This window comes from Leucoraja erinacea, unplaced genomic scaffold, assembly GCF_028641065.1.
Source record: "Leucoraja erinacea ecotype New England unplaced genomic scaffold, Leri_hhj_1 Leri_117S, whole genome shotgun sequence".
Classification (NCBI taxonomy): Eukaryota; Metazoa; Chordata; class Chondrichthyes; order Rajiformes; family Rajidae; genus Leucoraja; species Leucoraja erinaceus.
The window spans coordinates 159,823-175,000 of NW_026575429.1; the positions used below are offsets into that span (position 1 = coordinate 159,823).

The window sequence follows — 15,178 nt, forward strand, 5'->3', positions numbered from 1 at the left end:
GCGGGTGACACAGCATCCAGGAGCGAAGGAATAGGCGACGTTTTGGGTCGAGAGCCGCCTTCACTTCGAGTGCTTCACAATGAATGCTTTTTCAGTCAGCCAAAAAGTTCAAAGTTGATTCTACCATTCTTATTCAAAAATTAACTTTTGATTTACTATACAGTTCCATGCCTTGTTGGTTGTAACCCCCTGAGGCTTGATTTTGCTGTGTGCATGTCAAAGAATACAGATTTATCTACAACTATCTGAATCAAGAGTTAAGAGTGTTTTATTGTCATTTGTCCGAAATGGAACAATGAAATTCTTACTTGGTGCAGCACAACAGATATGTCATCATTGGTGGTCACTTGTGACTCTCATGGAGGACGCCTGTGCGTGACTTTGTTTAACGTGGGGAGACTGGTGCACAGACAGCCACCCCACGGTCCTTGACAGATCTGGGTCAGGATCCAGTGGCATGGAGTCCAAGACGACCGGAGACCCTTTTCTGCTGCAGCCTTCATCCGCCTTCCCAGCCGTTGTGACGCTCCACTAAGGTCAGCCATCGTCCTCCGCCTGTTCCACCGTGGAATGAGGTCGATGGTAGTTCAGCATTGCTCTCTGGGTGTGGTAGGATGGTTGTTAAGGGTTTGGACACGCTAGAGTTGTTAAGATTCTTAAGGGTTTGGACATGCCAGAGGCAGGAAACATATTCCCGATGTTGGGGGAGTCCAGAACCAGGGGCCACAGTTTAAGAATAAGGAGTAAGCCATTTAGAACGGAGACGAGGAAACACTTTTTCTCACAGAGAGTGGTGAGTCTGTGGAATTCTCTGCCTCAGAGGGCGGTGGAGGCCGGTTCTCTGGATGCTTTCAAGAGAGAGCTAGATAGGGCTCTTAAAAACAGCGGAGTCAGGGGATATGGGGAGAAGGCAGGAACGGGGTCCTGCTTGTGGATTGATCAGCCATGATCACATTGAATGGCAGTGATGGCTCGAAGGGCCGAATTGCCCACTCCTGTACCTATTGTCTATTGTCTATTGTTGTGTGTTGACAGATTATTTTTCAGGTATAATGTAAGATGTACGGCTGATTTATTGTTGTCTGTCTAAGTGTACCGCTGCACCTTTACCGATTATATTCAATTATTTCAATTTCTTTCCTCCCAGTTGCTGCGAGAGTTGAAGCACCCGAACGTGATTGCCTTGCAGAAGGTATTTCTTTCACACAGCGACAGAAAAGTATGGCTCCTGTTTGATTACGCCGAGCACGATTTATGGGTAAGGACTCTGTCGCTAGAATCTTAAGCACTTGAAATGGGAATATTAGCTGATGAATGCATCCACTTGTAACTCCTTAGAGAAAGAAGTGCCCCTTGTTTCCAAGCAGAAAGATCCACAGAACATATGGTCACAGAACATACAGTCTTTAAGGGTCTCGACCCAAAATGTCATCCATTCCTTCTCTCCAACGGTGCTGCCTGTCCTGCTGAATTAAAGGGCCTGTCCCACTTACGTGTCCTTGGCACGCAAATTACGCGACCTTGTGGTCGCGTTGAGTCGCGATGGTCCTGCGAAGGTCGGGCGCGATTACATGCGTACGCACAGCCGGCTGGACCGTGTGATGTCATTTGGAGATGGACACAAAACTGGAGTAACTCAGCGGGACCGGCAGTATCTCTGGAGAGAAGCAATGGGTGATGTCTCGTGTCGAGACTCTTCTTCAGTCTGAAAAGAAGGGTTTTGACCCGAAACGTCACCCATAGCTTCTCTCCAGAGATGCTGCCGGTCCCGCTGAGTTACTCCAGCATTTTGTGTTCATCTTCAATTTTCTTGGCCCCGCTCTGGGAGTAGAAGTGGGGGCGGATCCGGACCGCAACGGCCGTGAGCCCCAGGCCGAGCTCGGCGATGGTTTTCCTGCTTCTGCTGCTGTTGGAGGTGAGACGTTGCGTCGCGCCAGGGTCTTGGGCCTGTCCCACTTTGGCCGTCAGTTCCGCGACAGGCCGTTGGCGTGCGAAGATTTTGTTCGCTACAAAGATTTCGGAGCCCCGCGCGATGTCGCGCACATCTCCGTACCCCTCCGCGCTTCTCAGTGGGATCGGCCCCGCGCGGCCATACGGTGCCGTGCGCCTCAACGCAACCACGCGGTGCCAAGGACACGTCAGTGGGACAGGCCCTTTACTCCAGCATTTAGTGTTATCTTTGATTTAAACCAGCATCTACAGTTCTTTCCTCCACAGAACACACGTTGTGTGGGGTGGCACAGTGGTAGAGTTGCAGCCTTACAGCACCAGAATCCAGGGTTTGATCCTGATTACAGATGCTGTCTTTACAGAGTTTGTACGTTCTCCCTGTGACCTGTGTGGGTTTCTCCAGGTGCTTCGGTTCCCTCCCACATTCCAAAGACGTAAGGGTTTGTAGGTTAATTGGCTTTGGTAAAATTGTAAATTGTCCCTCGTGTGTTGGACACAACTTGTGTATCGGTGATCGTTGGTCAGTGTGGATGCGATGGGCCGAATGGCCTAGTTCCACATTGTGACTGTCAGCTAAATATAAACAGGCTGCTTCGTACGTCAAGCTTGCTCTATAAGATCCTGGCATTCCTGACTGTAGCCTCAGCTTTTAGGCTTGGGCTACTCAGAACTGAGCAGTATTTGTTCAACATAAAGCTAAGACAATGACCAAGTCGAGCAAGATGGAGACACAAGAACCTGCAGATGCTGGAATCTTGAGCAAAGCACAAAATGCTGGAGGAACTCAGTGGGTCAAGCAGCATCTGTGGAGGGAATGGACACGTGACATTTTGGATCATGACCCTTCTTTAGACTGATGAGTCACTTCCTTCGAAACGCTGAACTGACGTGAAAGGATAGAAGAGTTTGAGCCTGAAGAAGGGACCTGACCCGAAATATTATCTGTCCATTCACTCCACCGACGCTGCCTGACCCGCTGAGTTCATCCAGACCTTTGTGTTTTGTGTGCGTCTTGCAAGATAATCCCTTAGCTTTGAAGATCATGACATTGAACAGCATTGTCAGTTTCCACAGGGCTGCCAACTCTCACGCTTTGAGCGTGAGAATCACGCCCTCAAGCAAACTCTCACGCCCTCACGCTGATCAGAAATTTCTCACGCTCTGTGGTGAGACGGGAGAGAGAGGGGTGAGAGGAGAGAGGAGAGGGAGAGAGGAGAGAGAGAGGGGAAAGAGAGATGGAGGGGAGGGGAGGGGGAGAGAGAGAGGGGGGTTGAGAGGAGAGAGAGTGCATCCTGGAGGACAACCAGTGGCTGCTGGAAGTAAGTGCCAAACACTGGGTAGAAACGGTGGAAGATAGTGGACTTCAAATGGGGGTGGTTGGAGAAAGCATCCTGCATGCCTGCTAGATTTTCACTTACTGTAACTGCAGGAAAAATATTCCCGATGTTGGGGGCGTTCAGAACCATGGGTCACAGTTTAAGAATAAAGGGGGGGGGGCAGTTAGGACTGAGATGAGAACAAAGTTTCTTCACGCAGAGAGTTGTGAATCTGTGGAATTCTCTGCCACAGAAGGCAGTGCAGGCCAATTCACTGGATGTTTTCAAGAGAGAGTTAGATTTAGTTCTTGGGGCTAACGACATCAAGGGATATGGGGAAAAAACAGGAAAGAGGTACTGATTTTAGATGAATAGCCATGATCATATTGAATGGCAGTGCTGGCTCGAAGGGCCGATGGCCTATTCCTGCACCTATTTTCTATGTTTCTATGCTTGAGTATATGGCAATAAAACTTGATCACTTGATTTTGAAGCATTCATGCATGGTGGAGGTATAATGTAGTCATAGAGTGATACAGTGTGAAAACAGGCCCTTCGGTGCAACTTGCCCACACCCGCCAACATGTTCCAGCTACGCCACCTGCTTTTGGTCCATACCTCCAAACCTGTCCTATCCATGTATCAGTCTAACTTTTTCTTAAATGTTTGGATGGTCCCTGCCTCAACTACCTCCTCTGGCAGCTTGTTCCATACACCCACCACCCTTTGTGTGGATAAAGTTACCCCTTAAAAAGTCACCTCTTAAAAATACTTCATACAAAAAACATTGAAATCATACTTCTACAGTGCATTAAAACATAGAAACATAGAAATTAGGTGCAGGAGTAGGCCATTCGGCCCTTCGAGCCTGCACCGCCATTCAATGTGATCATGGCTGATCATCCAACTCAGTATCCCGTACCTGCCTTCTCTCCATACCCCCTGATCCCCTTAGCCACAAGGGCCACATCTAACTCCCTCTTAAATATAGCCAATGAACTGGCCTCAACTACCCTCTGTGGCAGAGAGTTCCAGAGATTCACCACTCTCTGTGTGAAAAAAGTTCTTCTCATCTCGGTTTTAAAGGATTTCCCCCTTATCCTTAAGCTGTGACCCCTTGTCCTGGACTTCCCTACCATCGGGAACAATCTTCCTGCATCTAGCCTGTCCAACCCCTTAAGAATTTTGTAAGTTTCTATAAGATCCCCTCTCAATCTCCTAAATTCTAGAGAGTATAAACCAAGTCTATCCAGTCTTTCTTCAAAAGACAGTCCTGACATCCCAGGAATCAGTCTGGTGAACCGTCTCTGCACTCCCTCTATGGCAATAATGTCCTTCCTCAGATTTGGAGACCAAAACTGTACGCAATACTCCAGGTGTGGTCTCACCAAGACCCTGTACAACTGCAGTAGAACCTCCCTGCTCCTATACTCAAATCCTTTTGCAATGAAAGCTAACATACCATTCGCTTTCTTTACTGCCTGCTGCACCTGCATGCCTACCTTCAATGACTGGTGTACAATGACACCCAGGTCTCGCTGCATCTCCCCCTTTCCCAATCGGCCACCATTTAGATAATAGTCTGCTTTCCCGTTTTTGCCACCAAAATGGATAACCTCACATTTATCCACATTATACTGCATCTGCCAAACATTTGCCCACTCACCCAGCCTATCCAAGTCACCTTGCAGTCTCCTAGCATCCTCCTCACAGCTTACACTGCCCCCCAGCTTAGTGTCATCCGCAAACTTGGAGATATTGCCTTCAATTCCCTCATCCAGATCATTAATATATATTGTAAATAGCTGGGGTCCCAGTACTGAGCCTTGGGGTACCCCACTAGTCACTGCCTGCCATTGTGAAAAGTTTACTCCTATTCTTTGCTTCCTGTTTGCCAGCCAGTTCTCTATCCACATCAATACTGAACCCCCAATGCCGTGTGCTTTAAGTTTGTATACTAATCTCTTATGTGGGACCTTGTCGAAAGCCTTCTGGAAGTCCAGATACACCACATCTTTGTATCTTTGTATCTTTAGTATCTTTGGTCACCATTGACCAGAAACTTAACGGGACCAGCGTCATAAACATTGTAGCTGCAGGGACAGGTCAGATGTTGACTGTCAAGTGGTGAGTGACTAATCCCTTCATTAGAAAAGCCCATGTGTTTAAGAAGGAACTGCAGATGCTGGAAAATCGAAGGTAGACAAACTAGATATCTGGATGTCACTCTAGAGGTCAGCTGATCTACATCGCCTCTAGATGTCAGCTGCTCAACATCGGTGAGACCAAGCGTAGGCTTGGCGATCGTTTCGCCCAACACCTCCGCTCGGTCCGCATTAACCAACCTGACCTCCCGGTGGCTCAGCACTTTAACTCCCCCTCCCATTCCGAATCCGACCTCTCTGTCCTGGGCCTCCTCCATGAGCTCTACACCGGAAATTGGAGGAGCAGCACCTCATATTCCGCTTGGGCAGTTTACACCCCGGTGGCCTGAACATTGACTTCTCCAATTTCAGGTAGCCCTAGTTGTCTCCTCCCCTTCTCAACTGTCCCTCAGCCCTCGGGCCCCTCCTCATCCTTTTTCCTTTCTTCTCCCCCCCCACCCCCCCCCCCCCCTCACCCTCCCGCGTTCTGAAGAAGGGTTTCAGCCCAAAACATTGCCTATTTCCTTCGCTCCATAGATGCTGCTGCACCTGCTGAGTTTCTCCAGCACTTTTGTCTACATCAGAAAGGCCCATAATGGGTTAGAAGAAGGGTGGTCACGGGGTTATTAACCTGGATTCCACAAATGTTAGTAGACACAAAATGCTGGAGTAACAGCGGGTGAGGCAGCATCTCTGGAGAGACCCTCCTTCAGACTGATGTCAGGGGAGGGGGCGGGACAAAGATAGAATGTAGGCGGAGACAGTAAGACTGGTGGGAGAACTGGGAAGGGGAGAGGGATGGAGAGAGGGGGAAAGCAAGGGCTATCTGAAGTTAGAGAAGTCAATGTATCAAGTGATTGTGATATTTGTTATACTGATTGTATTGGGAAGGGTGATTATAGAGTGATGGGTTGTAAATATGGCTAAGATACTGTATAGTATTTGCGGGTTTTTTCTTTTCTTTTTCTTTTTTTCTTTTTTGTATGGCTTTGTAAATATTTGATTAGTGTATAAATGTAAATAATGTGTTGTGCATATAGCTGCTGGGGTCCATATGGTGTACATATAGCTGCTAAATTTGTATGAGATAATTACAAGTAGTTGAATAAGGGGTGGGAATTAATAAGCTTTGACTTCTTCCTGCTCCTTTTTGTTCACATACGATTTCATTTATTTATAGATATTGTTTATGACACTTTATAAATATTCTTGTTTTGTTTTTTTGTATGCTGTTTCACATTCGCTTTCTATTCTTTTATTCTGTCTGGAATAAATAACTAATAAATAAATAAATAAACAAACAAATAGATAAATAAATAAATAAATAATAAATAAATAAATAAATAAATAAATAAATGGATGCCGCTGGGGTGTAAACTACCCAAGCGAAATATGAGGTGCTGTTCCTCCAATTTGTGCTGGGCCTCACTCTGACAATGGAGGAGGCCCAGGTCAGATTGGGAATGGGAGGGGGAGGTGAAGTGCTGGGCCACGAGGAGATCAGGTAGGTTAAGACGGACTGAGCGGAGGTGTTCAGCGAAACGATCGCCGAGCCCGCGCTTGCTTGCTCTGACTCTTGCACACGTGTTGATGGATTCTGTTGAATGTTTCCAACTTTTTTTATTATGGAAATTATGATGGGCAAAAGAGAAAGCTCTATTCCAGCATTTTGTGTCGATCTCGCACAAGATTCACGAGCATAACCTCATGTGTACGGATGTACATTAGAAAGAAAGGTTTGGTAAACCTGAGGTAGACAAAAATGCTGGAGAAACTCAGCGGGTGCAGCAGCATCTAAGGAGCGAAGGAAATAGGCGACGTTTCGGCCCGAAACCCTTCTTCAGACCGATTGGTAAACCTCAGCTGTTTTTATTCAAGTAAAGAATACAGATTGATTTGATAGAAGTTGGTGTCAGCAGAAGTGGGATTGAATACCATTTGTGAACTCTTAAGGGCCTGTCCCACTTACGCGACCTTTTCGGTGACTGCCGGCATCCGTCATAGAGGGAGTACAGAGAAGGTTCACCAGACTGATTCCTGGGATGTCAGGACTTTCATATGAAGAAAGACTGGATAGACTCGGCTTGTACTCGCTAGAATTTAGAAGATTGAGGGGGGATCTTATAGAAACTTACAAAATTCTTAAGGGGTTGGACAGGCTAGATGCAGGAAGATTGTTCCCGATGTTGGGGAAGTCCAGAACAAGGGATCACAGTTTAAGGATAAGGGGGAAATCTTTTAGGACCGAGATGAGAGAAACATTTTTCACACAGAGAGTGGTGAATCTCTGGAATTCTCTGCCACAGAAGGTGGTTGAGGCCAGTTCATTGGCTATATTTAAGAGGGCGTTAGATGTGGCCCTTGTGGCTAAAGGGATCAGGGGGTATGGAGAGAAGGCAGGTCCAGGATACTGAGTTGGATGATCAGCCATGATCATATTAAATGGCGGTGCAGGCTCGAAGGGCCGAATGGCCTACTCCTCCACCTATTTTCTATGTTTTTATAGGTCGCCGAATATTTTCAACCCAAAGAGTCGTAGTGTCTTTCTGGTCACCGCTGAATTTTCAACATGTTGACATTTTCCGGCGACCTATGACGGGTGCCGGCAGTCGCCAAAAAGGTTGCGTAAGTGGGACAGGCCCTTTACAATTGGGCATTCACTCAATTGTGAGGTAGATGCTTGTATAGCTTTTCAGAAGATGTAAACTTCTTTAAAAAAATCCCCCACAAAAGATGCAACATTACGGGAAGGCAAACGGAAAGAGACTTATGTAAAAGATGTTGCCTGGACTGACAGAAACTAAACATGTGCTGGATCCACTGATCAGACATGGAAAAACAAATCAAACCTACTTCTGAGTAAGCAGCAGACTTTGACAAATGAGAAGGAGGGTTGAAGAATGCTCAAGAAAGACACAGAGATGAATGAATAGGCATTTAAATGGAAGGTACCATTTAAAGCATGTCATAAAGCAGCACAGAAACAGGCCTTACGGCCCAACGCCCATGCCGACCTAGATATCCCATCTAAGCTGGTACCATTTGTCCGCATTCGGCCATATCCCTCGAAACATTTCCTATCCCTGTACTTGTCCAAGTTAAACACTGTTATAGTATCTGCTTCAGCTACCTCCTCTGGCAGCTCGTTCCATATATCCACCATTCTCAATGTGAAAAAGTTTCCCATCATAAATCTTGCTCCTCTCACTTTAACCTAGGACCTCTTGTTTTTGATTCCCCTACAATGGGTAAAAGACTCTGTACATTCACCCTATCTATTCCCCTCATGTTCCTATACTTCTCTAGAAGATCACCTCTCACCCTCGTATGCTGCAAGTAATAAAGTTCTCGCTGCCCAACCTTTCCCCGTAGCTCAGCACACGTGTGTGCAGTAACATCTCTAGTAGAAAGAGGAAAGAAGCAGGCAGGAAGAAAGCCAATGGCATGTTGGCCTACATAACAAGAGGAGTTGAGTATAGGAGCAAAGAGGTCCTTCTGCAGTTGTACAGGGCCCTAGTGAGACCACACCTGGGGTATTGTGTGCAGTTTTTGTCTCCAAATTTGAGGAAGGACATTCTTGCAATCGAGGGAGTGCAGCGTAGGTTCACAAGGTTAATTCCCGGGATGGCGGGACTGTCATGGAATGGAGCGACTGGGCTTGTACACTCTGGAATTTAGAAAAACAAGAGGGGATCAAATTTAAACATATAAGATCACTAGAATTTAGAAGTTTGAGAGGGGATCTTATAGAAACTTACAAAATTCTTAAGGGGTTGGACAGGCTAGATGCAGGAAGATTGTTCCCGATGGTGGGGAAGTCCAGGACAAGGGGTCACAGTTTTAGGATCAAGGGGAAATCCTTTAGGACCGAGATGAGAAAAACATTTTTCACACAGAGAGTGCTGAATCTGTGGAATTCTCTGCCACAGAAGGTAGTTGAGGCCAATTCATTGGCTATATTTAAGAGGGAGTTAGATGTGGCCCTTGTGGCTAAAGGGATCAGGGGGTATGGAGAGAAGGCAGGGATGGGATACTGAGTTGGATGATCAGCCATGATCATATCGAATGGCGGTGCAGGCTTGAAGAGCTGAATGGCCTACTCCTGCACCTAATTTCTATGTTTCTATGTAAAGCCTTTAAGGATTTTAAATGCCTTTAAATATTTTGCGTGCCGCCTACTCCAGGGATGTGCACACATTTCCATGACTCGGTCTGCTTGTTGTACGTGCTTGGTGTAAGTGCTTGTTGTGTACACAGTTGAAGGATGGAGGCAGGTTGCCGTGCCTTACTCACCAGTGTTGCAGCGTGTGATGTCTATGTCATATCCTCGGAGATGTGGACTCCCAGATATTTAAAACAGTTCACCCTATCCACAGTATCCCCATTTATCCTCAATGGAGTGTACGCCCTCGGATGATGTGCCCTCCTAAAGTCCACAATCAGCTCCTTAGTTTTTTTGATGTTCAAGAGGAGGCTGTTGTCCTGACACCAGAGTGCTAGATCAGCCACCTCCTCCCGGTAGGCCTTCTCATCGTTGTCTGAGATCAGGCCCACCACCACAGTGTCATCAGCAAACTTAATTATTGAATTGGAGCTGAACCTAGCCACACAGTCATGTGTGTACAGGGAGTACAATAGGGGGCTGAGGACTTAACCCTGGGGCGATCCTGTGCGCAGGGTGAGGGACATCGATGTATTCTCTCGCATCTTGACTACCTGGGGCCTAGCGGTGAGAAAGTCCAGGGCCCAGGCACACAGGGAGGTGTTGAGCCCTAATTCCAGCAGCTTCCCGGCCAGTCTGGTGGGGACTATCATGTTGAAGGCTGAACTGAAGTCTATGAACAGCATCCTCACGTAGCCCCCCTTCTGGCTGTCAAGATGAGAGAGAGCAGTGTGCGAACTGTAACGGGTCCATGTCACGAGAGAGGAAGGTGCAGATGCCCAGAGTAGAGTAATTGAGAACTGTACGACATAAGTTTAAGATAAGGGGGGAAAGGTTTAATGGGAATCTGAGGTAGACAAAAATGCTGTGGGTGAGGTAGCATCTATGGAGCGAAGGAAATAGGTGACGTTTCGGGTCATCTATTCACACACACTCACATTTAGGTATATTTTTTTAAGACAATATGAGTCAGCAATGATGTCGAATATCATGCTTTTTTTTTGATAAAGTGGTTCGGAATTATTTATGTTAATCTGAGAGAAGAAATGCGACCATGGAACTAGAATTCTTAAAATGGAATCGTATGTTGTAACTTAAACCGAACAATAATACCTATTTTCAGCAATGATCATCTGTGTCGATGTTCGCTCGCTATGCTGAGAAAATGCTGTTTTCTGCATCAGATGTGGAACATTTCCTTTTGTTCCCTTGTTTATATTGATTATTTCTGCTTGTGTAGAACTAAAGTGTATAATAGAAACTTTTGTAATGGGGAATTTTATTGAATGCATCACAGAATGCAAGGCATTTTGTGCATTTATTTACAATTGAACAATGAAGTACTGTTCAATGACTCTGACAGTATCAACGGAAAATGGTGGAAACATTCAGCAGGCCAGGCAGCATCCGTGGGGAAGAGAAACAGAGCTTAACCGTTCAGGTGTTTGACTGATGAGCACTTCCAACATTTTCTGTTTGTAGTTTATTTCAGATTTAAAACATCTGCAGCTTTTTTAAATTTTCATTGCTCATAAAGGGCCTGTCCCACATACGCCACTTTCTCGGCGACTGCCGGCACCCGTCATAGGTCGTTACAGGCCGTGGAAAATGTTCAACATGTTGAAAGTCCAGCGGTGACCAGAACAAGGTACGACTCTTTAGGCGACTACTCACGACCATACAGTCTTCACCCCGCGACATGTCGGCCGGGGTGTCGCCTGTACGGTCGTGAGTCGTCTCCTAGTCACACAAAGAGTCGTAGCGTCTTTCTGGTCGCCACCGAATTTTCAGCATGTTGAACATTTTCGGCAACCTATAGACAATAGACAATAGGTGCAGGAGTAGGCCATTTGACGCTTCGAGCCAGCCATTCAATTTGATCATGGCTGATCATCCCCAATCAGTACCCCGTTCCTGCCTTCTCCCCATATCCCCAGACTCCGCTATTTTTAAGAGCCCTATCTAGCTCTCTCTTGAAAGCATCCAGAGAACCTGCCTCCACCGCCCTCTGAGGCAGAGAATTCCACAAACTCTTGACTCTCTGTGTGAAAAAGTGTTTCCTTGTCTCCGTTCTCAATGGCTTACTCTTTATTCTTAAACTGTAGCCCCTGGTTCTGGACTCCCCCAACATCGGGAACATGTTTCCTGCCTCTAGCGTGTCCAAATCCTTAACGATCTTATATGTTTCAATGAGATACCCTCTCATCCTTCTAAACTCCAAAGTGTACAAGCCCAGCTGCTCCATTCTCTCAACATATGACAGTCCCGCCATCCCGGGAATTAACCTTGTAAACCTACGCTGCATTCCCTCAATAGCAAGAATGTCCTTCCTCAAATTAGGGGACCAAAACTGCACACAATACTCCAGGTGTGGTCTCACTGGGGCCCTGTACAACTGCAGAAGGACCTCTTTGCTCCTATATTCGATTCCTCTTGTTATAAAGGCCAACATGCCATTCGCTTTCTTCACTGCCTGCTGTACATGCATGCTTGCTTTCATAGATTGATGTTCAAGGACCCCCAGATCCCGTTGTACTTCCTCTTTTCCCAATTTGACGCCATTTAGATAGTAATCTGCCTTCCTGTTTTTGCTACCAAAGTGGATAACCTCACATTTATCCACATTAAACTTCATCTGCCATACATCTGCCCACTCCCCCAACCTGTCCAAGTCACCCTGCATTCTCATAGCATCCTCCTCACAGTTCACACTGCCACCCAGCTTTGTGTCATCTGCAAATTTGCTAATGTTACTTTGAATCCCTTCATCCAAATCATTGATGTATATTGTAAATAGCTGTGGTCCCAGCACCAAGCCTCGTGGTACCCCACTAGGTACTGCCTGCCATTCTGAAAGGGACCCGTTAATCCCTACTCTTTGTTTCCTGTCTGCCAACCACTTCTCTATCCATGTCAGCACTCTACCCCTAACACCGTGTGCCCTAATTTTGCCCACTAATCTCCTATGTGGGACCTTATCAAATGCTTTCTGAAAGTCCAGGTACACTGCATCCACTGGCTCTCCCTTGTCCATTTTCCTAGTTACATCTTCTAAAAATTCCAGAAGATTAGTCAAGCATGATTTCCCCTTCGTAAAATCAATGCTGACTCGGACCGATCCTGTTACTGCTATCCAAGTGTTCGGCTATTTCATCTTTTATAATTGACTCCAGCATCTTCCCCACCACCGATGTCAGGATAACTGGTCCATAATTCCCTTTCTCTCTCCCGCCTTTCTTAAAAAGTGGGATAACATTAGCTACCCTTCAATCCACAGGAACTGATCCTGAGTCTATAGAACATTGGAAAATGATCACCAATGCATCCACGATTTCTAGAGCCACTTCCCTTAAGTACCCTGGGATGCAGACCATCAGGCCCTGGGGATTTACCAGCCTTCAGTCCCATCAGTCTATCCAACACCATTTCCTGCCTAATGTGGATTTCCTTCAGTTCCTCCGTCACCCCAGATCCTCTGGCCACTACTATATCAGGAAGATTGTTTGTGTCCTCCTTAGTGAAGACAGATCCAAAGTACCTGTTCAACTCACCTGCCATTTCCTTGTTCCCCACAATAAATTCACCTTTTTCAGTCTTCAAGGGTCCAACTTTGGTCTTGACTAATTTTTTCCTCTTCACATACCTAAAGAAGCTTTTACTATCCTGCTTTATATTCTTGGCTAGCTTACCTTCGTACCTCATCTTTTCTCCCCGTATTGTCTTTTTGGTTATCTTCTGTTGCTCTTTAAACATTACCCAATCCTCTAGCTTCCCGCTCATCTTTGCTACGTTGTACTTCTTCTCTTTAATTTTTATACTGTCCCTGACGTCCCTTGTCAGCCACGGTCGCCCCTTTCTCCCCTTGGAATCTTTCTTCCTCCTAGGAATGAACTGATCCTGCACCTTCTGTGTTATTCCTAGATGCACCAGCCATTTTTGTTCCACTGTCATCCCTGCAGGCGCCCGAAAAGTCGAGTAAGTAGGACAGGCCCTTAAGTAAAATGTATGTTGTGGATATTGGGATTAAACACCTTGTCACTTTTGTTCTGCTTTCTCAATAGCACATTATCAAGTTCCATCGTGCCTCAAAAGCAAATAAGAAAGCGGTGCAGTTGCCTCGGGGAATGGTTAAATCACTGCTTTATCAAATACTTGATGGAATTCATTATCTACACACAAATTGGGTTCTGCACAGAGACTTGGTAAGCATAAGTTCTTGGACTGTCTATAAAAAAATAAACCCTGAGTTGCCATTTATTTCTGTGTAAACCATGAATGTTTTTTAAGTCACTCTCTTGTTCTCAGTCTGGGTTTCCTTGTTCGGCAGAGGGTGGTGAATGTGTAGAATCTGTGGAATTCATTGCCGCAGAAGGCTGTGGAGGCCCATGGATATTTTTAAGGCAGAGATGGATAGATTCTTGATTAGTATAAGTGTCAGGGGTTTTGGGGAGCTGGCAGCAGAATGGGGTTGAGAGGGAGAGATAGATCAGCCATGATTGAATGGCGGAGTACTTGATGGGCTGAATGGCCTGATTCTGCTCCTGTCATTTATCAAGTTGCTCGCACGTTGCTGTGAATTTTATGCATTAACGAGTGGTCAGGAAGGTGTCGTGTGGCCACACGCATTTTATTCCTTAAAATTTCAGCAGTGTTTGTTTAATTTCATTTAATGTGGTCTTTGAAATATACTTAACAAAAATGTGAAAGTCAATAGGGAGCGGCACAGCAGTGGAGTTGCTGCCTCGCAGCGCCAGAGACCCAGATTCCATCCTGACTACGGGCGTTGCCTGTACGGAGTTTGCACGTTCTCCCCGTGACCGCATGGGTTTTTCTACCGTGAGCTCCGGTTTCCTCCCACACACCAATGACGTCCAGGTTTGTAGGTTAATTGGCTTCAGTAAAATTGTAAATGATCCTGTGGCTCTGCACTGCATCTCCAAAGTCTGAAAGTAAAAATAGATTAATGATATTTTTCAATCATTATTTTCGTCTTGAAACAGTAGGTCTGGCAGGATGTATCATAATCACATTGAAGGAAAAAGCTAAACCCTTCAGAAAAGCCTTTCATTTGCCGTTCGTGAATATATGACCTTGGATCTGCTTGTAACAATAGAGATGTTCTCGGTGGCTGGTGGAAATAGTATATTATTGTAACGTCTTGGGACAGTGATCGGGCTGACAACTTTAAAAGGTCATTGTAAGGGCTGTAGTCACAACATGACGTCACTCGAAGCATTCTAGCCTTGACATTGGTATGTGCTGCTAGGCCAGCAACTTTTATTCAGACAGGTTGTCATAAAGTTTAGTATCTTTTCAGTTTAGATTGTGGCATTAAAAGAAGCTTTAAAAAGAAAATATATTATATTAAATAACATAACAAAAAGGGCAGCTGGTAGAGATCACAGTGCCAGAGACTGGTGGCACAGTGGCACAGCGGTAGAGTTGCTGCCTTACAGCGCTGGAGACTCGGCTTCCATCCTGCCTGCAGGTTGCTGTCTGTACGGAGTTTGTACGTTCTCCTCGTGACCTGCGTGGGTTTTCACCGGGATCTTCGGTTTCCTCCCACACTCCAAAGACGTGCAGGTCTGTAGACTAATTGGCATGGT

At 46.0% G+C, this 15,178-nt stretch overlaps 1 protein-coding gene across 1 annotated transcript in view; it reads left to right on the forward strand.

The window, feature by feature from the left end:
- cdk19 (cyclin-dependent kinase 19) overlaps window positions 1-15,178 on the forward strand; it is a gene marked incomplete at its 3' end in the record, with an annotated part of 215,960 nt that overhangs the window by 71,550 nt on the left and 129,232 nt on the right. Inside the window, exons 3-5 of the mRNA XM_055665333.1 lie at window positions 1,148-1,258; window positions 13,494-13,547; window positions 13,634-13,774. Of these exons, the coding sequence (XP_055521308.1) occupies window positions 1,148-1,258; window positions 13,494-13,547; window positions 13,634-13,774 (306 nt within the window). The remainder of the gene's footprint in view (window positions 1-1,147; window positions 1,259-13,493; window positions 13,548-13,633; window positions 13,775-15,178) is intronic.